Source organism: Rhizophagus irregularis, chromosome 15 (genome assembly GCF_026210795.1).
Source record: "Rhizophagus irregularis chromosome 15, complete sequence".
In the NCBI taxonomy this organism is placed as follows: Eukaryota; Fungi; Glomeromycota; class Glomeromycetes; order Glomerales; family Glomeraceae; genus Rhizophagus; species Rhizophagus irregularis.
The window spans coordinates 1,878,597-1,906,524 of NC_089443.1; the positions used below are offsets into that span (position 1 = coordinate 1,878,597).

The 27,928-nt window shown below is 24.3% G+C and overlaps 4 protein-coding genes across 4 annotated transcripts; 2 read left to right on the forward strand and 2 right to left on the reverse strand.

Moving 5' to 3' along the window:
• OCT59_007140 (uncharacterized protein) lies at positions 1 to 2,194 on the forward strand (the record flags this gene model as incomplete). The annotated part of the gene is made up of 5 exons (XM_025330521.2): positions 1 to 228; positions 311 to 383; positions 481 to 665; positions 747 to 1,101; positions 1,167 to 2,194. 5 exons carry the CDS (start codon positions 1 to 3, stop codon positions 2,192 to 2,194), a joined length of 1,869 nt encoding a protein of 622 aa, XP_025174654.2.
• Positions 2,195 to 13,968: 11,774 nt separating this feature from the next.
• OCT59_007141 (uncharacterized protein) lies at positions 13,969 to 15,642 on the reverse strand (the record flags this gene model as incomplete). The annotated part of the gene is made up of 1 exon (XM_025319054.2): positions 13,969 to 15,642. The coding sequence occupies one exon, from the start codon at positions 15,640 to 15,642 to the stop codon at positions 13,969 to 13,971; it is 1,674 nt and encodes a 557-aa protein (XP_025174655.2).
• A 3,137-nt stretch (positions 15,643 to 18,779) lies between these two features.
• On the forward strand, positions 18,780 to 20,734 carry OCT59_007142 (uncharacterized protein). Its single transcript, XM_025323553.2, has 7 exons — positions 18,780 to 18,966; positions 19,079 to 19,174; positions 19,258 to 19,515; positions 19,604 to 19,695; positions 19,916 to 20,078; positions 20,166 to 20,407; positions 20,473 to 20,734. Exons 1-7 carry the CDS (start codon positions 18,870 to 18,872, stop codon positions 20,662 to 20,664), a joined length of 1,140 nt encoding a protein of 379 aa, XP_025174656.1. The 5' UTR covers positions 18,780 to 18,869; the 3' UTR covers positions 20,665 to 20,734.
• A 5,292-nt stretch (positions 20,735 to 26,026) lies between these two features.
• On the reverse strand, positions 26,027 to 27,928 carry OCT59_007143 (uncharacterized protein; the record flags this gene model as incomplete). Its single annotated transcript, XM_066146707.1, has 7 exons — positions 26,027 to 26,307; positions 26,385 to 27,014; positions 27,083 to 27,123; positions 27,191 to 27,360; positions 27,434 to 27,465; positions 27,544 to 27,614; positions 27,687 to 27,928. 7 exons carry the CDS (start codon positions 27,926 to 27,928, stop codon positions 26,027 to 26,029), a joined length of 1,467 nt encoding a protein of 488 aa, XP_065998520.1.

Here is a 27,928-nt window from a genome sequence, read left to right on the forward strand (position 1 = left end):
ATGCAAAATACCAAAAATACAAATGAATGTACTAATTGGATTGAAGAAGCCATTTCTAAAGAATATTTTAGATTATATGAATACGAACATTTTAGTAATGTTCAAAGAATTGGCACTGGAGGATTCGGAAAGGTTTATCGTGCAAATTGGAAAAATTCAGAACAATATTTAGCGTTGAAATCCTTTTTTAATCTTAATGACGTCACTGCAAAAGAAATCGTTCATGAGGTATAACTTATAATACAGTATGATATTTTAATATTCATAGTAAAATATATTCATAAATTTATATTTTATATTTATATTTTAGCTCAAGCTTCAACGTGATATACAATTTCATAACAATATTATTAAATTCTATGGAGTTGCACAATTTGACCCAGGTATGGTAAAATTCATTTATGGTATACTTATTTTTATTATTTGACTTGCAAAAATGTAATTTATTAAAAAATGGTTATTTCTATAATTTATCATTAGAAAATCAAAATGTTCAGTCGAAAAATTATTTGCTAGTGATGGAGTATGCTGATTCTGGTACTCTCAAAAATTATTTAAAGGAAAACTTCAATAATCTTACTTGGAATGACAAATATAACTTGGCGTACCAGCTAGCTAGCGCAGTGTCGTGTTTACATAATGAAAGAATAGTGCATCGTGATTTGGTAATAATACATTTTATTAAATAATAAAATAATTATTTGTAATTTTTTTTTCATATTTTTAATGTCACATTAATTTAATAGCATTCCGGCAATGTATTAGTCCATCAAAATACTATAAAACTGTCCGATTTCGGGTTGTCAAAAAGAATCGAATCATCATCCAATACAAAATCTAAAATTTTTGGATGTGTTCCATATGTTGATCCAAAAAGATTTAGTGGACGAAAAAAAAATAAAAACTCAAATCAAATATGTTCATTAAATGAAAAAAGTGACATTTATAGTATTGGTGTGTTATTTTGGGAGATATCCAGTGGTAAACCACCCTTTGCTACTGAAGAATACGATATTGATTTAGCTATAGAAATTTCACAACAAGGTCGTAGAGAAGAACCTATTCCTAATACGCCTGAACATTATATTAAAATTTATACCGGTACGTATGAAATCTCACTAATTATAACTTAAAATTTATTTACAATATATTATTATGTCTTTTAGAATGTTGGGATATTGAACCAGACAATCGACCAACTATAAATCAAGTATTAGAAAGATTAAAAGCAATTATAACGAAAACAACAGAAAATCATCAAACGGAATTAAATCTTCAATCAACATCAACAGATGGACAAAATTTTAATCCAATCAATATTGATACTTCAAGTATTAACAGTTCATTACATGGGGAAATGTTTCAAATTATTGAAAATTTTGATAAAATGAATACAGAAGAAATGACATATACAACAAATGAAGATATTTCATCTGAAAACAATTTAAATAAAATAGTTAATAATATAGTAAATTATATTTTCAAAGTACATAATGAAGGAAAAGATCAAAATAAAAGCGTATTAAGAAAATTTATTCTTGATCATTTTAAGGATAACAATATAAATTCGAAAGAAATTTATGATTGGTTATTAATTAATCAAAATAATCCAGATTCCATATTTTTACTTGGACATTTTAATTATTTAGGAATTGAGACAAGTGTAGATAGAAAGAAAGCGTTTAACTTATTCATTAAAGTATCAAAACAAAATCACACATTAGCACAATATTATGTTGGATTATTTTATAAATTTGGTTGTGTAGTTGTAAAAGATGAAAAATTAGCTTTTGAATATTTTGAAAAAATAGCAAATAAGGGTTACGCAATGGGATTATTTGATTGTGGTTATCTTTATCATTATGGAATTGGAATTAGTGTTAATAAACAAAAGGCATTTGAATTATATCAACAGGCAACAAATTTAGGACATATAATAGCTCAAAATAATCTTGCCCTTATGTATGAAAATGGAGAAGGTGTTGATAAAGATTATGACAGAGCTTTTGAATTATATCGCAAGGCAGCAAATTCAGGATATGGTTTTGCTCAATATAATCTTGCTAATATGTATGAATATGGAGAGGGAATTGAAAAAGATATAAATCAAGCAATTTATTGGTACGAGAAATCGGCTAAACAAGGAACTCGATATGCTCAAGATAAATTAGAAAAATTAAGAAAAAATAATTAAGCTTATTTTTAAATAATTATATAGTACGTTGCATATTCCTTTGTTATTGTTAGTATTTTGCTTAATCTAAAATATTGTTCGTTTGGATTTTATGATAAGTTTAAAAATATAAAATCCGATTAGTATTTCTTTTTTTTTTCTAATAAAAACTATACTTTCTCTTCTTGATTATTATAATGTATAAAATTAACTATAGTGGCTAGAACTTAATTTTTCAATTAAAATAAACAGTTTACGCATGCGCTAGTAAAGTTTTTTTTTATTAATTGATGATTTAATAGATTGAATTCTTCGCTAGAATTGCAGTTCGATTATTAAACTACATGATGTATGTTACATCATCTAAAATTCGTAGTTGCATTATTTCACCACACAACGTGGTACATAGATTAAAAATAAATACAATCACAAGTGCGTTCTTCGCTTAAAAAAATTTCAATATGATAAAAGTATATGCAAATGAATAAATTTCATGAATAGTTATCGGATTTCACGAATGTTACAATCTCATAAAATTTAATTTAGCGAAATTTTCTATTTCTTTCCAATGGTCATATGGATCGTGTGGCCAACTACTACTAATGGGTTTATTTTTATGAAACCATGTTTGGTTAGGTTTAATTCCAGTTTCTAAATCTATGCTAAAAATCATCTTTTCGTTAGTCTCTCAATTTTTAATTTGAGTAATTTGAGTATAATTTCAAAATTTAGCTGATTCTCGGTTAATGCAATAATGATTTGAAATAATTATTATTTAGTTAAGTGATAAAATTTAAGAAATGGAGATCATTGTAAGTCCGAATCAAAAATAAAAAATATTATTATTATTTAATTTTAAACATGCCAATTGAAATTTTTTTTTCCAGAAAAAATTATTCATACTTGTAGCACGTGCAGAAATTCACGTGATCTCCATTTTCGTTATTAAAAAGTCCTTGCTTCGCTCCCGCTCCGGATAATAAGCGATAAGGTTATCCCCATTTTACTATTTCATATAACGTGAGGTTCATACTAAGTATTAATTTAGAACGGTTGTATCTATATCTCACATAAACTGTATATACTATGATTATTATCAAATTTAACAAGAAAAAAAATGTTACTTTTTTGATTTTTATAAATGGTAAAATATGAATCACGATAATTATACGCGAGAACTTTGATATTCCTTAATATTGCCTAAATTTTTCATTTAACAAATTTAAGGCATTATTTCATAACCACATAAAAAATTCTGTAAGATTTAACTAAAAAATTTAACAATTAAATAAAATAAATTATTTTAAGTCATAAATATTTTTACTTGGAGAGCTAATTCCATGTTTAGAATCCAAACTAACATGCCTATTAAAGTGAACTAAGTAAATTTTGAGAATGGTTCACAAGTATTTTGCGATATTTTAATTGATGCTGATTTAAAAGAAATTTTAAGGCTGTAAATCTGGGGGAAATTAACCCATTTAAAATATTATCAACATATTACATAATAAATAATTGCAGATTAACAGCTGATAAAAAAAAATTTAGAATGAATTATAATACCCAAATATTTGTTAAATAAATCTTGTTCCGGGAAATAAGTAAAATATGTAGTATCATTAATTAAATAAAAATCAACGACGAAAATACTGTATGTGATTCGTAAAGCTCTTTTGATTTAAACAATCAATGTACTGTTGAGTCACTTGAACGCTGAGAGATGTTCATAAAACCTCTAAATATTTTCAAGAAAATTCTGACAGAATATCACACCAAAAATGATTAACTAACAAATATGAGCGTAAAGTGACTTTTTCATTCAATTAACGTTAAGCAGTTAGTGGTATCAACGTTATAAATATATTATATGGCGCAATTAATGTTGTATAATTCATTAAAGTGATGTATAATCAATTATTCCCTATAAAAAATTTTATCCATTATTTCTGTAAAAACTCCGTGAAATGAGCCTTTCACGGATCCATTCACGGAAAATGCAAATAATTCGATAAATTCCGTGATATAAAGTTATTAATTCCAGGAATATGAACCTTTTACGGAAAAAAGATGGAATAAAAAAAACGGATTGACTTTTTTTACAGGGATTGAATAATAAGTATTCTATAAATCATCAATTAGATCGGAATTAAAAATTTTAATGTGATTTATTCAAACCATTGATTGTGATTACAAAATCCTACAGTCCCTTCTGTCTTTTATTTTTTTTACAAATATTGTTATTTTCATATGAAACTTATTTATCTTGAACTTATTATAAAGATGTGATTAGATGCTATTTAAAGTATTCAATATTAATATATTTGTTGAGTTAGAAACATGTTGAATCTTTTAAAAAAAATATTTTTTTATTATTAAGTATTTTAATTGAAAATTGATACTAGTAGTTAAAAATAACTTTTAAAACAAGACCCTATTAATGAAGAAAATAATAAGCAAATTATCATATATTTTTGATTTAAAATATTGCTATTTTAGAAGTTAAATCATTTTCCAATAATTTCCATCAATTGAATTTGAATTTCAATGACATCAACTTAAAATACTTTAAATAATTGTACCAATTTGTAAAACAATATTCACTACTATTCGCTACCAATTAAGTGGTTTTATATTATCATATATTTTAATAAATTAATCAAAATCAAAAGAGCTTCAAGTAAAATATATAAAATCATACTCTTCTTCCTTTATAAAAAATTGTCAATTATTTTGACTTTTAGAAATTTTAGAATTTTTAGAATTTTTTTTTCAAATCCTATTCAGTAATCATACACATATACATTTTAATTAACCATAATTAAAAATATTTAAAATATCTTAGGAAAAAAAAAAACTTATTCAATGTATATGGTACACATCGAAAACAAAAGGAAATTTTAAAATACTGCTAAATTTTCATTAAAAAAATATAAAAATTGGTGTTATCATTTGATTGAAATTTAAAAAAGAAGTTTTTAAATAATTTTTATTTAAACTCTTTATTTAGAAACATTTTAAAAATAACTTTCTCAAGAAGTATGTTATACAGTATAATTTATAATTTTTATTTTAATAATTTTATTATTTTCGTCAGTACCTAAAGTTTTATATATAAAAAAAAGGAGATTAAATTGTAAAAACTTTATATTAAAGAAAACAATGTTCAAATTCTTACTATCTTATTAGTATGTTTTCATAATTAACATGACAAAGCATTATATACATATAGTCCATTAATTTTTATAGTTGAAATTGCAACAAAAATGATTTCATAGTTTTTACTATCATAATTAATTAAAACTGAAGGTATTCAACTATATTAATTATTTCTGCTATACATGGTTCTATGTTTCATGCATATGCTATCTTTAATTACGCATTTTGCAAAATCGACAAAATTAATGATTGTTATCAATTATAAATGTAATAAAACTATAATTATATAACATAAAATATTTGTAGGATTTCCTTATACTTGAAAGAATTTGCAGAAATAAAAATCAACAATTTAACTAGATTTGATACAATAATTACATTTGTAGATGTTGTTAGTAAGAGTACGTACAGAGCACAGAAGTGAGCTAGTAATAGAATCATCACAGCTGACATATATCATACAATTATTTAAAAATAATTTTAATAGAGCGAGCGTTAGACAAAACCGGTCTATGGCTCTACGCAATATATATATCAAATACCATATAATTATATAAAAGTGATTTTAATAGAGTTTTTCAAATATATGAAAATCAAATTAAAGGATTCAAAGAGATACTCAGTTGAACTTTAATAATCTTAAAGTTTCATTAAAAGTAGTACATAATATGGATACTTTTTTTTATAAAAAAATAAATTAAAAACTAGAATTGTTTGAAAACTGATAGGTTTACATTATAGCAAATTACATAATAAATTTTTGAATAAACTTGAAGTCCTTCCATTTCATTTGAAAAGTGAAGATGTCACTTAAAAAACTATATCTTGGAATACATACTCTATTATTCAAATATATGAAAATTGAAAATATTGTTCATTATCTTTGACAATTTATAAAGATATATATATATACATCATTGTTGTGTATATTATACTGTGAAAGGTTTAGAAATTTTACATTATTGACTATAATATTTTAATTATTTACTAATAATGCAACCAATAAAGTTGAACAAAATTAGTCATAGTATTAAAAATTTTTCAGATATTAGTATATGAAATTCATAGAACTACAGCGAAGACCAATTCAAAACTTCTGCTAATTAATATTTTAATTGTATTAAAAGAAGTTTGTTAAGTAGCTTGCAAAAACTAAGTGATCTTAAGTGTCAATAGATCCCAATTAAGAAACTATATTAAAATATCATCAAAACTTAAGATAAAAAAAATTTTAATATTGGGAATTGTCATATTATTACATCAATCACTGAATATGATGGCACAATAAATAACTTAACCACAGAAATGTATGAATCCTTACACAAGGAGTGGGTAAAAAATCCTTATAGGATGAGTAATAACTAATGATCATATAAACCTCACTACCAGGATATACATTTAAATGAGGAGAATTTTATACAAATTATTCTGATTATAAAAATCAATTTTAAAAAACTTTTTGAAGTTATTAATTAATGTAAAAGTGTAAACCCCATTGGCTAACATTCAATTGGGCTTAATAAAGGACATTGGCATTTGAATGCACTTTCATGCACTCAAATCAATACATCAGGCAAAAATAATTAATTTTTTTTATAAAATCTTGCTTAATGAACAATTTTTTTGAGATAAAAAATTCCAATGGCACGAGTCATTAAATCTTGATGGAAAGAAGTTAGCTTTGCTCATGATTATGAAATCGGAGGAATCGGATGAAACATTACACTTTAAAAATTTAAATCACCAACAAATTTTTAATGTTAATGGCATAATTATTCCAGGTGTTTATAATATCAAAGACTTTTGAGACTATTGATGCAAATGATCAATGACAAGATTAATTATTTGAGAATTCAGTAATTACATTGCATACAAATAATTAATTTTTAACGCAACATTATATTCGTAACTATTTTTTTTTGAATATTTGTCAAGTGGATGCAAAATACCCCAAGCTTCACGTACTTTGAAATCACGTGATTTCGACTGACTTGGAGATTTGAGATTAAATATTTTTAGAAACTTAACTATTAACAGTATAGCAGATAGAGTAATTAATTGAACGTTAATAAATTTAGTTATATTATAGTAATTAATTGGAAATGTTTAGTGTTTACACTATACCAATTCTTCATTTTTTACAAAAATAAAGATAGCTAGCTGTTACAATTGTTAAAAGCTATAATAAAGTTTAAATGACCTAGAATTATAATTCTTTTTAACTATGTCGTTATTTATTCTGTAAAATGTAAAAAAATGTAAAAAATAAGTTTTAAGCACTAATATTAGGTTTAAATATCAACATACGATGTCTGGCGATCGCGTAATAAGGTCTACCGCGAACAGCAGCTCGTTCTAAGCTTATACGTACATATATCAAGGCATTTGGAAATCAATTCAAAATTACAAATAACAATTGACCAAATTTTAAAGTATCAATAATTTTAATTGTCTTAACATCTTTACCCTTCACTAAATAAATCAACAACGCTTTGAGCTTTTGAAGCACGTTTAACAATAACATTACTTGCTTAATTACAACTTGCCATCTAAAGTAAATTAGCAAATAAATCACAAATAATTCCCAATAAGAGACGCGTAATCCCAGTGAAATTAAAGAGATTTGTTTTATTCACGATAGCTTTTCTACGTTACTAGTGTGTTTCTTCAGTTGCCAGCGTGTGAAGAATCTTGAAATCATAGGGTTGAATCCTCACTATCGGTAAGAAATAACAACTTGTCAGATACTACAGTAATTTACCAAGAATTGATTAAGAAAATAATAAGAGTATATTATTAAATAATTGACAATAAGAATAATAATGTGAATGAATTATAATCTTTAACGTACCAAGTATCTTTGTATTACTTCTAACCACGGATCCAACCAGTAGGATATTATTACCATCACAATTATTAATATTTTTTTGTAAGCGTAGAATTTCTTATTCTATAAATAAATAAAAATGAGCGGAATTATAAGATTTATGATGAATTTATCATTTACTTTACAGGTTTTTTAAAAAACGGTTGAATTTGTAAAATATTTTAAATAATAAAGATGCGTTACGACATATGGCGCCATGATATTCTGTCCCGCAGCAATTATGCATCTATATGTAACAACGGTAGGACAACGCCTACAACGCCCCATTTCGATTATATTATAATAATATATTTTATTTTTATTTTCGAAAGAAAAACCTAGACTGTAAATTTAATTTGAAATTAATTTGATTTGCGTTTAAAAAAAAAAAAAATTTGATTTGTTCCATTGTCATGCATATATACAAACAAGTCTAAACGAGTGATATTGATTTTTCAAAAAAAAAAAAAAAAAAAAATAGATGGTCTAAAGATGGAATTTTCAAGCATAAATGCCGTGGCGCACTATAAACATTACCTAGCCTTTTACTTATAATTCTATAATTATTATAAGATCATTTATATCCGCATAATAGTTATATCCGCATAATAGTTATATCCACATAATAGTTATAAGTAATAAGTGCGTTACAATACTTTATTACAATGAATCGTATAGTACGTGAATACTTACACAAATACTATATATATATAATCATAATAATATGTTGTGTATATACTTTTCGAATATGATTCCTAACTCCGGTTCGTTTATCAATCAGGCGAAATCTAACATTGAGAGAACCAGTTGTACAAAATGATATCTCAGAGAAAAAGTGATTATAATAAGTGTTATTTAAGAGAGATTGAACTTAAAAATTATTTGTCAAAAACTAAGTTTAATAACAAGAAATTTATAATTATCACACATAATATCGATAAAAAAATAATAATAATAGAAATTTCTAAATTTCCATATATGTTATGTATCTTGTTATTCGCAGGATTTTTAAAGAAATCCTATTGTTAGGTGAAATAAATAATGAATACTCATTTGGATTAATTGATTAGTTGATTAGAAAATCGAATGATCTTTTTTTTGGTGGCGCATCGCACAATATTTTTGCATTTTTAATTGCCATTTCCAGTAATGTGTACAATCTTGACACTTCCGAACACGCCAAACTCAAAAAAAAAAAAAATTTTTTTTTTTTTTTTTTTTTGTGTTCACTCCGTGTTTGAGGCTTTAATGTTTGATGTATTTTCGGAAAATATTCGTAGTTATCATAGTTGATATATATATCGCATGATTTCAAAGTTATGTCATGTGATTTATTTTGTTTGCCTTGGAAAATTTAGAAAATTTCTTCGCGTCTTAAAATTATTGAATTATTTTCAAATCCTACGTTATATTTTTATATTTGGTGAATTTTTTTTTTGTTCATTAATACATGATATAATATATGTTATAATACATTATACAGTATAATAAATGATATAATAAATGATATAACGAAAGTTGGAACTATAACGAAGGTTACATTTAAAAGTTACATATATAACGAAAGTTGCAGAAAAAAGAAACGAATCATAACAAAAAAAAAAATAATAATAATTATCAGACCATAATAAATTATAACGTTATTCGTTATTTGTTTTTTTTTGTCTAATTATTTATTGTTTTGATTTTCCACTTAAAATCAATTTGGATGATTTTTTTTTGTCTTACGTTAAATTATATTATCGTATGACATTTTTGGTAATTATTTAATGTAGTTAATACAATTATACATTAAACAGTTAACAAAAAAAGAATAAAAAGAATTACTTTATGATATCATTCTTATTAACAAAGAATTATATTTTGCATTTTTAATTAATTATTAGTAATTTTTTTTTAAAAAAAAATAAAAAATTGTTTCAAGATTTTTATTATTTTCTTTCAAGAATTTTAAAAAATTTAAAAAAATTCATTCAATCCTTTCGAATTAATTTAATTTTTAATTAATTGTTAATATGTGTTATTCATTAAACGTGAAATAAATATTACAGTATATTACATATATTTAATCGTTATTAAAGTTTCGTAAAATCGAAAAATATTAATAATTATGTATTAATATAATTAATATATTTTTTATTGTATTTATTAGTGATATAATTTTAATAGATGTTGTAAATAAACTGTTAATACAAAATTAAACAATTTTTATTTGTTTATAATTATAATTTAGTTGATATTTAGCTAACAATTCCCTTCCTTCTTTCTATCTTGGAACACGGCACGTAGTAAACAAGTGGTAACGGTAGGTTTAATAAAATGTGATTATATCTCATGAACAAATGAACAGCAAAAATAATAAAACATTATTAGTAGGATATACGGAAGAATTCAACGATTGATTAATATATAGTAACTCTTTTTTGTAAACAAATAAACATACAGATTAGTACCTTTCCGCTCATTTTCCCAGCCATAACCCCGGAAGCACCGTCGAATTATTTAATTGACGAATGTGATTATAATGTATAAAAGTGACATTTGGGATCGAATATACAATTACAGTATATTGGATTTATTTATTTTTTATTTATATTTTTTTTATGCAACTTATTAATGAAATTTTTATAAAATCTTATATAATGAAATGCAAAGAATTAATAATTTTATTGGTAACATTGTGAAAATTTATGATAAAATTTATAAACTTGATAAGGTTTAAACCCATCTTGATAACTTGATTTGATAAAAAAAAAAACAAAGATGGAATTCCGTATTCCAAACAAAAAATTTATTACTTAACAAAAAATTCTTCTCATGCACATTTTAAATTTGATCATGTTATATGATAATGTTGTATTATTTATATTTATTTATGTTATTCATTATATTTATGTTAAGATTTTTTTTTTTTTTACGCGTATTCATATAATCAAAAAAAGAGATTGTAAATATTCTGAGTTTCAATCTATTCTTCGAATTTAAGAATATTAATTATATGATAATAAATTAAATTTTTATATATGGATAACAAATCTATTTTACTTTTGGGCAGGGTATTCTTTTTTAAAATTACGCGTCAATCAAATAATAATATTACCAATGTTGGGTGATAAATTCATGACGCAGTAAGATGAAAATCATTCCTATTAAAGATCGATCAATTAAATCATCCACTTTTAGAATAAAAATCAAATTATGTTAAAAAAGTATTCATTCAAAATTGTCATACCCGTTATCCGTTAGTATAATGAACAATGCATGATACACAATATTTTTAAGGAATAGATATAGATTTCCTAAAGATTGATAGGTTGAAGTCGGAAATGAGAATCTAGACTAACAAGTTTTTTAAAATTGTTAAGAATATTCACGTGAAAGAAGCATTTTTACGACTTTCACGTGATTAGCGATCATTATACTGTTTATACATATGAAATTCCAAATCAAAATTCGGGGGTGGCTGTGCCAAAATTTAAAGTTACAAGGTGTAACAAAAATTAAATTAATTGCATTAAAAATATAATTCTTCTAGAAAAGTAATCATTTAAAAGCCACGGAAAAAAGAATAAACAAAAATGAAAAAAAGGTAACATTAGAAAATAAAGAACAAGTTAAAATCATATGATATATTTGATATACACTACATACGCTACGTATGTACCATTAGAAACATTCGCCAAGAATCCAACTCGATGTTTACCTTATGTTACCTTATCTCTGTGTATGTGTAAACTATAAACATTGTATTTTTTTTTTCGGATTTAAATCCGTCAGGTTATCTTATACAAATTCAAATAATATCCAAATATGGCTTATTACGTTTCATATTAGAAATTTTGGAAATTTTTTTGAATTAGAAAATTAGGAAACGCGTTCAATAATGAAACAATGAAATTATTGTATGTATTTAATCGCGTTTTTTTTAAATTTGACATGAAATGTTTTTTTAATTTCAATCTGTCTAAGTTTGAATTATATTTATTTACATTATTTTTGTTTCAAAAGAAATGAAAGAATTGATGTGTATCCATTTGTAAATATTACTTATTTACTATTCCGTCTATTCGGATATTTCGAATAATTTGCGATATCATTGATAAATTATTCGGATATTTCAAATTACTTGTTACATGTTACTACTTTACTTTACTACTACTCGGATATTTGTGCCATCATTAGTTTACTTAGTTCTATTTTTAATATATATTATTATACTTTTATTTATTTACATCACAAATGTCGTAATCTCCGAATTTACAATTATTTTGTGGCGCATTAAAAGGAATAATAAAAAATTTTTTTTATTCTTTGTTTCTTTATGCAAAGACCTCAAACACAATAATGCAAATAATACTCAAACACAATAATGCAAATAATATAATAAATAGTACAAAAAAATATATGATCATTTCATAATATTATATTTTCATAGAAGTAATTGATAAAAATACGGGTTCATTCATTTAGTTATAATTACCATATGCAGGTTTTGATATCATTCAAAAAAAAAAGATTATATGATTAATATGATAATAGACATTTGGAGATTCTATTCCGTTAAAGTTTTCAATAAAATAAGATTATAACTTTAATTTAAAATTTTAAAAAATTTAAAATTTTTAATTTTTAATTTTTATATATTATATATTCGGTAATAATAATATTTAATCCGTTCTACAAATAATAAAAAATAATAATTAATTTGTTCTACAAAAGAAATTTCTTTCAAAGAACAATGAAAAAAAAAACAAATTTTTTCTTTTTTTTTTTTTGTCACTTTTTACTTTCAAAAAATTTCAAATGAAAAATAAAATATATAAATAATATACAGTGTTTGATATATTATCTTCTAGATGCATTAATATTTGTTGTTGTTTTTGTTGAACATTTTTTTTTTTACTGAAAATTTGTTGGTTTAAATTTTAAATGGTCTGTCCAGAATATGAAAATCAAATGTAACAAACGTACAAAAAACTCTTTTTTCATTTATCCGAAAAAGTAAATTATTGGAAAACAATATTTTATTTTGTTATCGACCTTTTAAAGGTTTGGTTCCTTTTAACCTCAATAACATGTATAACATGTAATAGTTAATAAGTATGTTATATCATACGTATATTATATATGGTGTATTATATCATATATATTATATCATACGTATAATACATATAGTATATTATTATATTATACGTATAGTATCATACGTATTGTATATTATATTATACGTATATTATTTCTATTTCATACTATTTTTAACGTACTACAAAAATAAAAACTTGGTCATACTTTGAATATTTTTTTATATTTTTTTGGAGAAAAAAGGCTTTCCGCTCAAATCACGTAATATGACAAATATCACTAATTATGCACGTAACACAACATGTTCATTGTTTAATATATAACATATTTTACAACTTTAAAATTTATTAAATGAAAAAAAATTTACTGTGCCTTTGATGCTTTTGTTATACATATACTAAAAATGATATTTTGCTAATTCAAAAAATAATTTCCTTTAAATAAAATATATTTTTTTTTTTTTTCGATATAATTATTATAAAAAAAATATATACTAATATATATATATATATATATATAATAATGATAATAATAATAAACATTGATAATAATAATATACTAATCTATTAATAAAAGGCAAATAAAGAAAAAAAAATATTTTTTTTTTTTTTTTTTTACAATTTTTTCATCACTGAATTTGGTTGTTTGATGGTTGCTTCTATTGAAATTGTTGTTATTCCACGTAAAATTATTATTTATAATCCTGTTGTCGCGTCGATTGACGATACGGTGGCGGAGATAAATGAGTTGGGTAAGGAACGTGTCCATTTAAAATATCCAACTGTGATGAATTTGAAATTGTTTCAAATTCTTTTAATGGAGTTGAGGTTCCAGAATCTCTACGTGATTCTGGACTTCTATTATAATATGTCATCATCGTTATATTATTATAATTTAATATTGGATGTTGATTATACCCATCATATGGTTTATCATTATAAGAAATTTTAGGTTGTTCCGGTAAAGGTTTTCTTTCATGACTTTTTTGAGGTAATTGTGGTTTTTGTTGTTGATTATTATTATTATATTGGTAATAACTAGTATCTACGGGTAAATGACCTCCATCATTCATATAAGTATATTGAATATTGAATTGATTTGAAGGAGGTGGAGTTGGTAAAAGTCTATGTGTGAGTGGAGGTGTAACTTGTGGTGTTATTGGAGTATTCGGTGATGGTGCTGTATAAGATTGTGTACTACTATTAGTATTATAAGAATGTGAACTACTAGTAGAATATGTAGGAGTACTATTAGGATATGTACCGATTGGTATATTTGATAAATTTATGCTATTTAAAGGTTGTTGAATTTGTTGAATATGAGGACTCTGATTTTGATTTTGATTTTGAGGTGGATGTTTTTCAATCATATTACCTATTCTAACACTTTCTTCAACATGATAATCAGATTCAAAACCCCATAGATAAAAATTTATATTAATAAAATGACCTATAGACATAAATCTACCTTGATGAGTTGGTTGAGCATTTTTTGGTATGAATATATTTAATGTATAAGTACATTCCCCATAATATGTTGATGCAGGTTGAGTAAAAAGTAATTCTGATCGTGAAACTATTATACCTAATATATTTTGATCCACATGTTTTGATTCTCCTTGTGTAGTGGATTGATAATCCATTGAAGTTCTTAAACATACTTCAACTCTTTCAACTCCAACATTAGGATGTAAAAATCTTAATTTCATTGGAATTGATACATAACTACCAACATTAAAACATTTATTTGGTGGTAATAAAAAGGTATAATCAATACCACTAGGTGTTGTACCACATAATTTAAATGGTGGTAAATGTTGAATATCTAATGTTATGGTCCTTTTTAATGGACAATATAATTTTACTGATTGTTGTGATGATCCAATTAATGCTTTCGCGTTAACGGTAGCTCTTAATACATATTGAACTGATCCAAATTCTGTTGAAATAGTATCAGGAAGATTATAAGGTAATTGAACTTTAAAAGGTATATCAAGCATAGTAACTTCTTCAGAATCATCAAAAGCTTCCCAAACTTTATTAGTTTGATCGACCAAAGTATTTTCACCTGAATAAATGGTTTTTGACCTAGCTTGTGATCTTTGCCATGAAGTTTTTTCAATTCCTTTCAAATGTAAATAAACACTTTTGATTTGACACGGTTTACCATAATTTAAATGTATTGTTCCTACAAGAAATGTATCATTATCACCAAGTTGTCCATGTTGAAAAGTATTTGAACCTTCAGCGTATGATAAATAAATATTTTTATTGGTTTTTATATATTCATTATTTTTAGGTCCATTTCTAAATAAACTGAACCGACCGCTACTACTACTACCAGTTGAACTTGTAGGCGAATCCATGAGGAAAATAAAATTTTTTTTTAGAAAATTTTTTAAGAAATTTTTTTTTTTTCGGATTATTTTTTTTTATATTTTGTATACGAGTATGATTTTTTTTTTAAAAAAAAAAAAAAAATGTGTATAAAAAAAAATGAAACGAAATTTCTATCAGGAAAAAAAAAATTATAAATGTTTTTATATATATATATATGTGAAAAATTTTTATGATTACGGTATATAATTACGGTACGGTATATAATTAACGGTATATAGTTACGGTATATAATTACGGTACAATTACGGTATATAATTACGGTATATATATAAAAAAAAATTTATAATTACGACGGTATATAATTACGGTGTATAATTACGGTGTATATATATATATATATAAAAAAAAATTTTTTTTTTTTTATAATAACAATAAAAAAAAAGAGAGTCGGTTTTTTTTTATAAAAAAAGTATATTCGTGGGTTTATATATATATATATATATATCAATTTAATAATTTATTTTATGTGTATTCTATTTTTTTACTTTGTATGCATATACATATATATTATATATTATTATATATAAATATATAAAAATGAAAGAAAAATAAAAAAATAAAAGAAGTTTCAAAAATATATTTTTTTTTTATAAGAAGAAAAAAAAAAAAAAAATCTTGAATTGAAAAAGAATGGGGAACTTTTATATGAATGACAAAAATAGGTTACGATTAGATTTTTTTTTTTATTTATCATTTTTTTTTTTAACGGACCAACATAAAAAAAAAAAAACCTAAAACGCGGTTTGTGACTTTTAAAAGAATAATAAAAAAAAATGTCACACATCCTTTTTTTTATATTAAATTATATATATATTTGTGATAAAATAATGAAATGATTAAAATTGATTGGTAAATTGTCAAAATTTCCGTAAAAGACAATAATAAAGACAAAAAGAAAAAAAATTGTAACCAAAATAAATAAAAAAAAAAGAAAGAAAAAAAGAAAAAAGAAAAAAAAGAAGAAAGAAAAATAGGAATTAGATAAAAATATCTAAATTTAAACATAATAACATAATACAATAACATCAATAACATTCAATTACGTTCGATGAATAATCATCAAAGCATACATACATGTATGTATATATATATTCGTTACCATATACCGAATATTAATGTCATACAATAAACTTTATATTGTCGAATAAATTATGTTCAACGTATTCAACATATTCAACGTATTCAACGTATTCAACTTGTTCACCTTATTCAAGTTATTCAATGTGTTCAACGTATTTTGACGTATTTAAAAGGTATTTCAATAACCTTCCCTCTTCCCTCTCCCAACCCCCTTTCGAAAATCAGTCATATAAACGGGAATGGTCATTTTAGTAATATTCATTATAAATCCCCAAAAAAAGTTTTATGCATAACACGTGATGAAGTACAAATTGATTTTTAGGATGGATGAAATAAGCGTAAATGGTATCCAAAGTTTCCAACACCATGGACTAACCACTCAAAAATTCCCACCCTTAGAAGAATAATGAGGTGATTACTTAATGCATAATTTGCATGCTGCAATGTCAATTAGTCATTTTAATAACTTGTATAACTTGTAAATATTATTTATATTATTATGCTTAATCACATATCACACTGGTATCACAATGTCTATTAAGTATTGACTGTATATGACTGTATGAACGAGTTTCGCAATTATAATTGAAAGAAAAAAGGAAATTTGGCTATTGTGAAAGTGAATTTATTAATTGCATCTTTTTTACAATACATGATAAATATCAATTGTTTCAATTAACCTAAATTTATTAGATGGAATGGATAATAAATCTTAAATAACAATAATAAATAACGTTTATAAATGTTAATTACAATAATAAATAACGCTAATAAATTTTAGAAATAATAATAAATAGCATTTATAGCATTTAATAACTTGTTATAAATATTTTGCATTAAAAAACGATTTGCTTTTACATTTGTAGTAATATGAAATGAAATTAGACTTGAAACAAAGAATCATAAAAGTCATAACTGCTCATACCGATTTATTTATTATTTCCCCACTATAAATGTTCTTTGATGATTAATCCGAATTTCAAATTTTTTTTTTTTTAATTTAAACAAAACCTTGTTTACGAATAATGCATGGATTTTCATTTCCATTGAATATCCATAAATTTCGTGTTACAATACGTGTCACAATAAACATTACAAATCCAACTTTTATTCTATTTTAATGAAATTCTTTGAATAATTTTAAAAAAAAAAAATTGTAAAGGATTCAAACCATTTAAGTAAATTAGATAATTTAAAATAATTTTAAGTATGGTCAATGTGTTGTTTATATAATTCGTTGATTGGTTATCGTAAAAAATTTTTTTTTTGTTTTATTTTATTTTTTTTAAGTTCGAAATACAAGAAATACAACAAATAAAACAGTCTTTAAGGTTTCAGATTTTGAGTTGTACAAAAAACATAACTGACATATTTTCACACGATATAATTGGTTAACTTTGCTTATTAATTTCAATGAGAATTTTCCACAATCAAAAATAATATGAAAAATATTTTAAAACATTTTGATGGGTTATCTTTAATTTATCCTTTATAAGAAGTTTTTATGGACTGAAACAATGTAAATAATAATTATATTCATAGTAAATATATAATATATAATTATTTTAAAGATTTTTTTAGATGTTCTGGATTTTTTTTTTTGAAAATAAAAGTACATACATTATTTATTATTTATTTACTTATTTATTTATTTTTTTTTTTATGAACTGAAAATTGAATTATAATGAACGTTATTTTTGGTCAACAATTAAAAAAGTGATTTATTTAATAAAAATTAATAAAATTAATTTTTTTTTTTAAATTACAAAAAAAAATTGAAGTTGGACAAAATGAATAAATTAACCGAATTCTTGTTTTATTTAAAAAAAAAAATTTACTGAAACCAGAATTACTTTAGTAATCAGGTGATTTTCGTAAAAAAAAAAAGCCTTGTTGATCATTTTGTTGGGAAAAGCCTCGTTTTAGTTTAGCAATGTAATGCGATTTCATGTGTTACAGTTTCGCATATATATAAAAAAAAAATTGATTGTTAGTTATTATTTTGGTATATTTTTTTTTTTTTAAAACCAAATCCCCCCTTTTTTTCCTTTTTTTTTCATTTCAAATTATTTTACACTTTAAACAAAAAAAAAAAAAAAAAAAAAAATGTATAATGTTGTCAATGATCACAAGTAGAATATGTATTCGAACTTTTGTAACAAATTCTAAAGTAAAAAAAGTTGTGATCATTGGAGGATCTGGTTTTATTGGTAAAAAGTTCTCTCATTATCATTACCTTTTCTTAGTTATTACCGGGGTTAAAATTCTTGGCGTATTACCATATAAACTAATTAAAATTAATTTATTGAAATAATTATTTAGGCAAGTATACCGCAAAAGCTTTTATACAGGACGCTGATACATCCATCGAATTAGGTGCTAGAAATTCAAAGATTGTAAATGAACTTAAATCATTAGGTAATATTGTTTACCTAGGATTATGTAAGGTAGCTTCATTAATAACATGATTTGATAATTTTTTTTCGTTACATTATTTATAGGAAATCAAATTTTACCCCCTGTTTCAAGCGATATCATATCCAAATCGGATATTTTAAAGGCATGTCAAGGGGCGAGCATAATTGTAAACCTAGTTGGTATAATGCATGAACGTCCTCCTATATATACCTTTGATAATGTTCAACATCTAGGTGCACGTAATGTTGCTATTGCTGCAAAAGAAAATAATGCTCAATTAATTCATATAAGTGCTATTGGAGCTGACCCTAATAGCAACATACCTTATGCTAAGACCAAAGGTAGGTGAACCATAATTAATACATTATTTGTTTATATGAAATAATAATTTAAAAAAAAATTGATGTATTTTATTTTTGATTGATTCAGCTTTGGGTGAGATTGTCGTACGTGAAATTTGTCCAAATGCGATTATTATACGTCCAAGTATAGTATTCGGTCCGGAAGATGATTTCTTCAATGTGAGTTATCCGAGTTATCCAAGTTACTCAGGTTATCCAAGTTATCCAAGTTATCCAAGTTATTCAAGTTAACTTAGTTATCCAGTTATCCAGTTATTTAATCCAGTTATTCAAGTTATCCAGTTAGTCATCCAGTTATCCAGTTTATCGCACTAAAAAAAAAAAAAGTTTTAACCCCTGAATCATATTTACTGAAACCCTTTCTTTTTTTTAAATTTAGAGATTCGTGAAATTAACGAAATATTTACCATTTATGCCAGTTTTTAGTGGAGGAAAAACAAAATTTCAACCAGTTTATGTTTGGGATGTTGCCAATGCAATAGTTAAATCAAGTTCTGATCCAAAATTTTATGGTAAAACATTCGAACTTGGAGGTCCAAATGGTATATACTGTTTAAATTAATTAATTAATTAATTATCGATCGTTTCTTCCCGATAATTTATTATTTTATTTTAATTTTATTTTTTAGTGTATACTTATAAAGAAATTATACAATTAACGCTTAATCAAGCTGGTATAAGACGTCCAATCATTTCTTTACCTTGGTCAATTGGTATGATTCAAGGATTCTTTCTTGAAAAATTACCACCAAATTTATTCACCATCACACGTGATCAAATAAAATTACTTCGTAAGGATAATATTGTTTCAAATGATCCAAACATTTTGACATTAAAAGATTTAAAAATTGATCCTACCCCAGCTCATAAGGTATAATAAAGATATATTTTTATTTTATTTTATTTTATTTTATTTAATTATTTTTATTTTGTTAGGTTTTGTTCATGTATTTAAAAGAAAATGGGGTAATTCCTAATAAGAGAATTCATCGATCATTTGATAAATATGATGAAAAGATTCAAGAGGTTGAAAAGATTAGAAGTGAAATACCAAAGGAAGCTTTAGAAAAAGAAGCAGAATATAAAAAATTACATGATGAATTAGATAAAAAACGAAAAATTTCATAAAATTTCATAAAAATATTTTTTAATAAAATACTTTTTAATAAAATAACTATTGTATATTAATATTATTACTCAGAGAAAATATATATATCTTGTATTAGTGTAATTTATATAATCTATAAATCTATATGTAAATATTTTATCTTAGATATCTATATCACTATCACCCGAATTATAAATAATGATCGTGCCCTTTATTTTACGGGTTTTACGGGAAGATAATTTCGTGCGATAATCTGACAGGTATTTCGTAATATTAGCATGGGGGAAAAAAAAAGTAAAAAAAAAAAAAGGTACATTTAAAAAACATTTAAACCATTTAACCATTTAACCCATTTAAACCAATTAAACCATTTAAATCATTTAAAACTAAACTTTAATATTAATTTTTTCTTAAAAAAGTGTTTTGTTTAACATTAAAAAAAAAAGGGGGAGAAATTTTTTTTAAAATCAAAAAGAAATTTTGTTAATCATGTACCTTTAATTACCTTTAAGAGTATCATGTGAATTTATCCGATACCTAAATCAGAATTAAAAAGAAATCCAAATTTTATTTTAAAAAATCTTTCACATGTTATGATTTTCAAATAAAATGTAATTTATGGTATAGTAAAAAAAAAAAAGTATTGTTTTTTTTATTATAGTATAATATTTATGTTATATATATATATATATATATTTTATTGATAATCTGTAAATAAATAAGATTTCGGTAATACAATACGTACACGTTACTCGTGGTAGTTTCATAATTTATTTTTTTTAAAAAAAAAAAATTCAAAAATGAATTTTTAAAAAAATTTCCAATCATTTTATCCAAAGCTAATTTATTCAAATACCCGAAAAGCATTACAATGCATTATACATAAAGTTGAATAAATAATCCTTGCTTATTCAGTTTAAAAGTATATTACGTGTAGATTATTGCTAATAGGGTGTAAATTTTTACCAGCAAATACTTTTGACGGGATTATCGGAGATATAAAGGTCCCGACACACTAGACAACTTTGTATAGGATGAAAAATTAAATTAAGTCAAAAACCAACCGCAATTGAACTTTTTTTAGAAAGATTTTCTCGTTCGTATCTGTCCGAATCAATAAATCTTATCTAAATAATTTTTTGATCTAATTTAAATTCTACGAAATAAACTCCCAGACCTAACATTTTTGGTCAGTAACTGAATGAGTCAATTATTACAAAATTTCTCGATTAGTATGATTAGCGATGATTAACAACGGGGGAGGGGAATGTAATGATATCACTTGCTAATACTTTTCAACATCACTATAACTTTATAGCAGCTGATATGATTTACTCTTGTTCTATTTAAAGAGTAATGATTGGATGATTTCGGGATGATAGTAGAGCCGTTCGGGTTCAAGTGACTTCTGACAAAAGATTTTTTTTTCCCCTTCCTTCCTCGTCTCGTGTGAAGGAGATAAGATATTTGACATATTTTAATAACAATAGCAAACCACATATTGGGTAATTTTTCTCTTTAGAAGTGTATAAGAATAACAATAGCAAATTACATATTGGGTATTTTGATAACTTTTTTTTTTTTCTCTTTAGAAGTGTTTAAAGAAGATTTGTCAATCATCTTTAATACATTTAATTTACCTGAGCTATCAAGTAGTCACACGTAATTAAAATGTAACTCGAAACTATATTAATTTCTTTTAAACCTTTTAAACTTATTACCTACCTTCACTCTCTCCCTCCCCTTAATTCTTCATCTATTCTTCCTATTTATAACCCTTTTTTTAAATATAACAAAATTGACGAAATTATTTTAACATTATATTTTTCTTTTAATGAAAATCAATAATATAATGATTTTATTTTAAAATATTTAAAATAAACTTATTAACAAAGTTTTAAAAAAGTTAATAAAATTATCTATTTTAAAAGATTTCTTTAATGAACATCAATTAATTTAAAATAACTTTAATAAAAAAATTAAAAAAAGTCAGAAAAAATAAAAAATCAAATTATTATTATTAATAATGTATGAGATTTTTTTAAAGAAAATCAAATAATCTAAAAAAATTTAACAGTTAAAATAAAATAAAATAAATATTACTTTAATAATCATATTACGCAAAAAATTTGTGATCTCTCACGTGAAATGCTGCATTCGCAATATTTTCTCAGAGGTGTGATTTGTTCTTTTAATTAAAAATAAACTTGTACTTTATTAAAAAAAAAAATCTTTTAATGAAGATTAATAAGGCGATGTAAAATTATAAATTCCAAAATTCGGTTTCCATATCCCGGCCGGATCGGTGAATCACATTCAAATTTTTTTTATATTAAGATAATTGACCAATAAAAATAGTTATAAATATCATGTGATAACCACATGTATTATATTATCAGATATCAGATATCATAAATTGAGACGAACACATATAACACATATTGCTTTAAAGAAAATTTCTCATTCTGATAAAAAAGATTGGCAATTTTCTTGATGCCAAGAATGTAATCATTATGATATCGGTTAGCCTAAAACCTTTTTAACATATGAAATTATTGATCAGATTAACAAATTTTATTGATTAAAAATTTTTGAATTTAAAAGAAAAATCCGGGCGGCCGGGTCAATTATTATATGAAAAACCGAATTTACGTCGCTAATTTAATTAAAATATTTAAAAATATCGAATAATCAAAAGTAAAAAAAATAAAAACCACTTGAAAATCTTCAATGATTTTATTACGCAAGTATGATCTTCAAAATTTAAAAATTAAAAACGTGAAAAACTGCATCTGCAAGTATTACGTAGATTTTAAAATAAACTAAAAAGAAATTGTTAATTTAATTAAATATGTATTAAATATCAAATAATCAAAGTAAAAAAAAAAATAAAAACCATTTGAAAATCTCCAATGATTTATTACGCAAGTATTTATTACGCAAGTTTGATCATCAAAATTTAAAGCATTGAAATAAAAAAACGTGAAAAGCTGCATCTGCAGTATTACGCAGATTTTTTTTATTTATTAAAGGAATTTGATAGAATATAAATATGAATCCTTAAAAAGTTCTTCATTTTACATTTTATTAAGACTGATTAGTAATTTAATCAAATTTTAAATATTAATTAATAAACAATCCATACCAAAATTAAAATGTAATTAAATAATACTTTTTTAGAAGTATTCACAAGAAAAAAAGAAAAAATATTTGCAATATTAGTTGATTATTTCGTATTATCATGCGATGTCTCGCTTAAAAAGAAAAAATTATTGGATAGGATTTAACTCGTATGATATTTCACTTCATGTATGATATTTTTTGTTCTGATTCTTTTCATCAGACAATCTTTTTACCGACAATTATTTTTACCGAAAAACTTGAAATCCTAATCCACCTATCCCGACCTTATCTTCACCCTAATCCTAAACCCTAATTTTCCTTACCTAACCTTAACTAATTCCCTTGTCGGTGAAATGATTAAACATTTGTCCGCGAAATGACTCTATCGGTGAAACGGTTGTCGGTAAAATGAATGAGATCCGATATTTTACGTTAACGAAAAAGCATAATTATCATATTTTATATTAAATATACGTAGTAATATACTAAAGGCCAAATAATAAATAGTCATTGGATAGGGAATAGAGATATCGGTCGAAGACCGATATCCCCATCCAATAACTGAATAGCATTGGATGGGGAATGGATATAGTAGAATACTGCGGTAACCAATAGGAATTAATGCTACTAATACTCAAATATTGGATGTACAGTACATCAAAATCCCACATATTTCAAAATCTTGAGATGTCAGTATTTTAAACATTTAATTAATAAACATTTGACTATAATAGAAAAACTTATGTTTAAAATTTATACCAACAAACAAAAGTTTTGAAATTTAAAAAGGGTAAAATTTTCTCTTGCTGATCACCTGATTAACAAATTCATTTAAAATTATGATATAATTTCGTATCCCTTAAAATTTCTTTAAAATATACTAAAAAATATACTTAAATTTTAAAATATACTTAAAATACAACAAAAAATTTTAAAATTTGCAATTTTAAGTATATTTTGAGTGTATTTAAAATTATTTTTAAAATTGCAATTTTAAATATAATTTAAGTATATTTTAAAAAATTGCAATTTTAAAGTAATTTAAGTATAATTAAAGTATATTTTAAAAATTTTAATTATATTTTTAAGTCTATTTTAAAGTATATTAAATACATTTAAGTATATTTTTTTCATAGGGCGTTCACTCAAACTTTGGCTTAATAATTGCTTATCTGTTATGCCTCTCATCTGTATTAAGGGAACACCGTTTTGGCCAGCATTAAGATTGGAATTACTTAATATAGAAATTCGCAGTACCGATCATTTATAATTCTGCCCAAAATTGCGGAATTTTTCGGGTGTTACTGGAAGTCGAACTGTCGCATCATTCCGATGTAAAGGGTCTTTCAGCATTCTAGTCACCGGAAGGAGGGGTACTGGTAAGGCTTGGAAATAAGAGCGAGCACGCAGAAAATTTTTCACAAAGTTCTCGTGTTTCTTTCGCGAATTTTTTGATTTCAAAAAGTAATTACGACCTCAATAGACAAGATGGAATCTACTCAAATATAAGATAAGTACAATTAACATGTTATTTAACGTACTATTCGTCCGATAGTATTGGAAAGTCTGGTCAAATAGGCGACAATACTTTTCATAGGGTAATGATTCAATATTTATGAAAAAAAAGAGATAGTGGATTGTTTCTTCTTATATCTTTGTGATGAAACAGCAATAGTTACAGATTAATGTATCATTACTAATGTTATTACAAACAAATTTCTTTTTTAAGCGTTGTTTATTTGTTTTCTTCAAAGAAGACATTGAAGAGGATATTACTTAATAAGTATTTTTTTTTTTTCTAAAAAAGTATTTCTTTATATAAAATTTTCATATAATCTAAAGAAATCATGAGATTGATATTCATCCAAAGAAACAATTCATGCCCAATCTAAAGTTAAAAGTTCATTTCATAATCACGAGTTTCCGTTAGTATCATAAATAAAAATGGCATTCCTTGTAAATCTAACAGGAGTTTACTTGGAAACTATTGATAAAAGATACATATATTTTTTTTAAATATACAGTATTTCATCTAAGAGACAAAATAAAATCATATTATAATAGTTCATTTAATGAAAATTTTCCTTCAAATATTATAAAGTATTAATAAACTTTTTTATTATAATTTTTGATTTATTATACAAATACGGAATCTAATTCTAAAGGTATTAACACTCTATAAAAAAATTTTTGATTTTCTTCTTTTCAAAAAAAAAAATAAATAAATAAATAAATAAAAACAATTTTTAAATAAATTGATTACTCATCAATCCCGGAATTGATCTTTTCTCTCCAATATTTTCCTTTGTAACTAACAACAAATAAACAAAACACACCAATAAATGAAATGCAAATCATGATGGTATAAATCGAACCGATACCAACAGCTTTTTCAAAAGGCACAGATACAAAAGTAAATAATGCGGCTGCGAGCGATCTCGTAAGGTTATTAATTGCAATTGCTGATGCACTTCTACCCGGAAAAGCATCGACCAAATATGTTGAAACTGAATTATACACTGTTACAAGACTAAATCCTCCTATCAAATAAGAGTTATAATTTTTTAATCAAATTAATTAAAAAAAAAAAAGTTGGAAACATTGATTTTGTACGTACCAGTGAACATAGCGATAATTGGTAAAGCTATATGTAATCTAGCTTCAAGAAACCACCCATAACATATATAAGAAACCGAAATAAAAAAACAACCAATCCAAACACTATGAAGTCTCATTTCAGGATATCCAACACCATTGTTTCTTTTTTTAGCTTCAATAAGAACATAATCTGACCATTTTCCTCCTATGACACTTCCAATCATATATCCAGTACCCGGAGCCAGAAAAATTAATCCAACTGTTGATGCTGAAACATGATATATATTTGCGAAACTTGGCCCAACTAATGTATTTTGTAAATAAATTACTGCAAACGTAATACTTATGTATACTATTACAAGTGACATATTGGGATATTTTAATAAACGTAATGGTGATGTAGGATCAAATCTTTTACGACGTTGTGAATTTGAAGTTGTATTATTAGGGTTCGGTAGATTTGTTGGAGGTAAATATGTTTCAGGAAATGTAAAGAAAATTAATATTAATATTAAACCTCCAATAACCGCAAGAATCCATAAAATCCATCTCCATCCTAAATAATCTGTTACATATCCCCCGATCACTGGTCCTATAACTGGTCCAACCAAAGGTCCAAGATAAAATATTCCATACGCTCGTCCTCGTTCTAAAATATAATTAATTTATATTATTTGTATTTTATACATTAATTCTTACAATATAATATTAACCTACCAAGTGAATGAAAAACATCACTTATTGTTCCGGCACCAATACTGCAATCATAAAAATATAGGTAAGGATAAATTTATTAATATAAATGTCGTAATGAAAGAAACATACCTCAGAACTGCAGAAGCACCACAAGCTTGAACTAATCGCATCGCTAACAATAACCAAATGCTATTTGATAAACCACATATTACAGTTCCTATAATATATATTGTAAAGGAAGCCAAGTAAACATTGCGTCTCGTATAAAACGCATCAGAATAAGCCGCCCATCCTAGTGGCTGTGCCACAATAATACAAATTTAAAAAGTTAAAAAGACTTTATAATTTATCTAATAATACATTTATACTTACTGCCACGCCCATGAAGAGAATATAAACGCCAACTGTATGTAATTAACAAAAATAAATTAACAAAAATACTTTTAAATATGATGATTTTGAATCATTCATTGATGTCTTACTTATTCCATTAGCTAGCACTCCGCTAGTTTTAAAATCGTTTTCAATAATTATAATTGACGGATAAAATATTCTAAATATAAAAAAAAAGTTGAATATATTTATTTATTTTAAATCCCGTTCATAAAATAAATATTTCACGTACGTGCTTGAAAGTGGTGCAACCATTCCAGCTAAAGAAGTAATAAATAAAATAAAATTTTTCTTTTTTCTCGGCCAACATTTTGGGTCATTCGGATCTTCTATCGTTTCTTTTGATATTTCAGAGTTAACCGATAATTGGTCGGCAAGTTTTTTATCATCTTTACGTGAGGTTAATTCATTATCATTCGTATTTGATTCGTCGTTGTTGGTAGATATAGACGATCTAATATTTGTATTATCCAT

Coding starts and splice junctions, on each gene's coding strand:
- OCT59_007142 (XM_025323553.2), top strand. CDS start 18,870: ATGTTGTCAATGATCACAAGTAGAATATGTATTCGAACTTTTGTAACA. Junction 18,967..19,078: donor TGGAGGATCTGGTTTTATTG/GTAAAAAGTTCT, acceptor ATAATTATTTAG/GCAAGTATACCGCAAAAGCT. Junction 19,696..19,915: donor CGGAAGATGATTTCTTCAAT/GTGAGTTATCCG, acceptor TTTTAAATTTAG/AGATTCGTGAAATTAACGAA.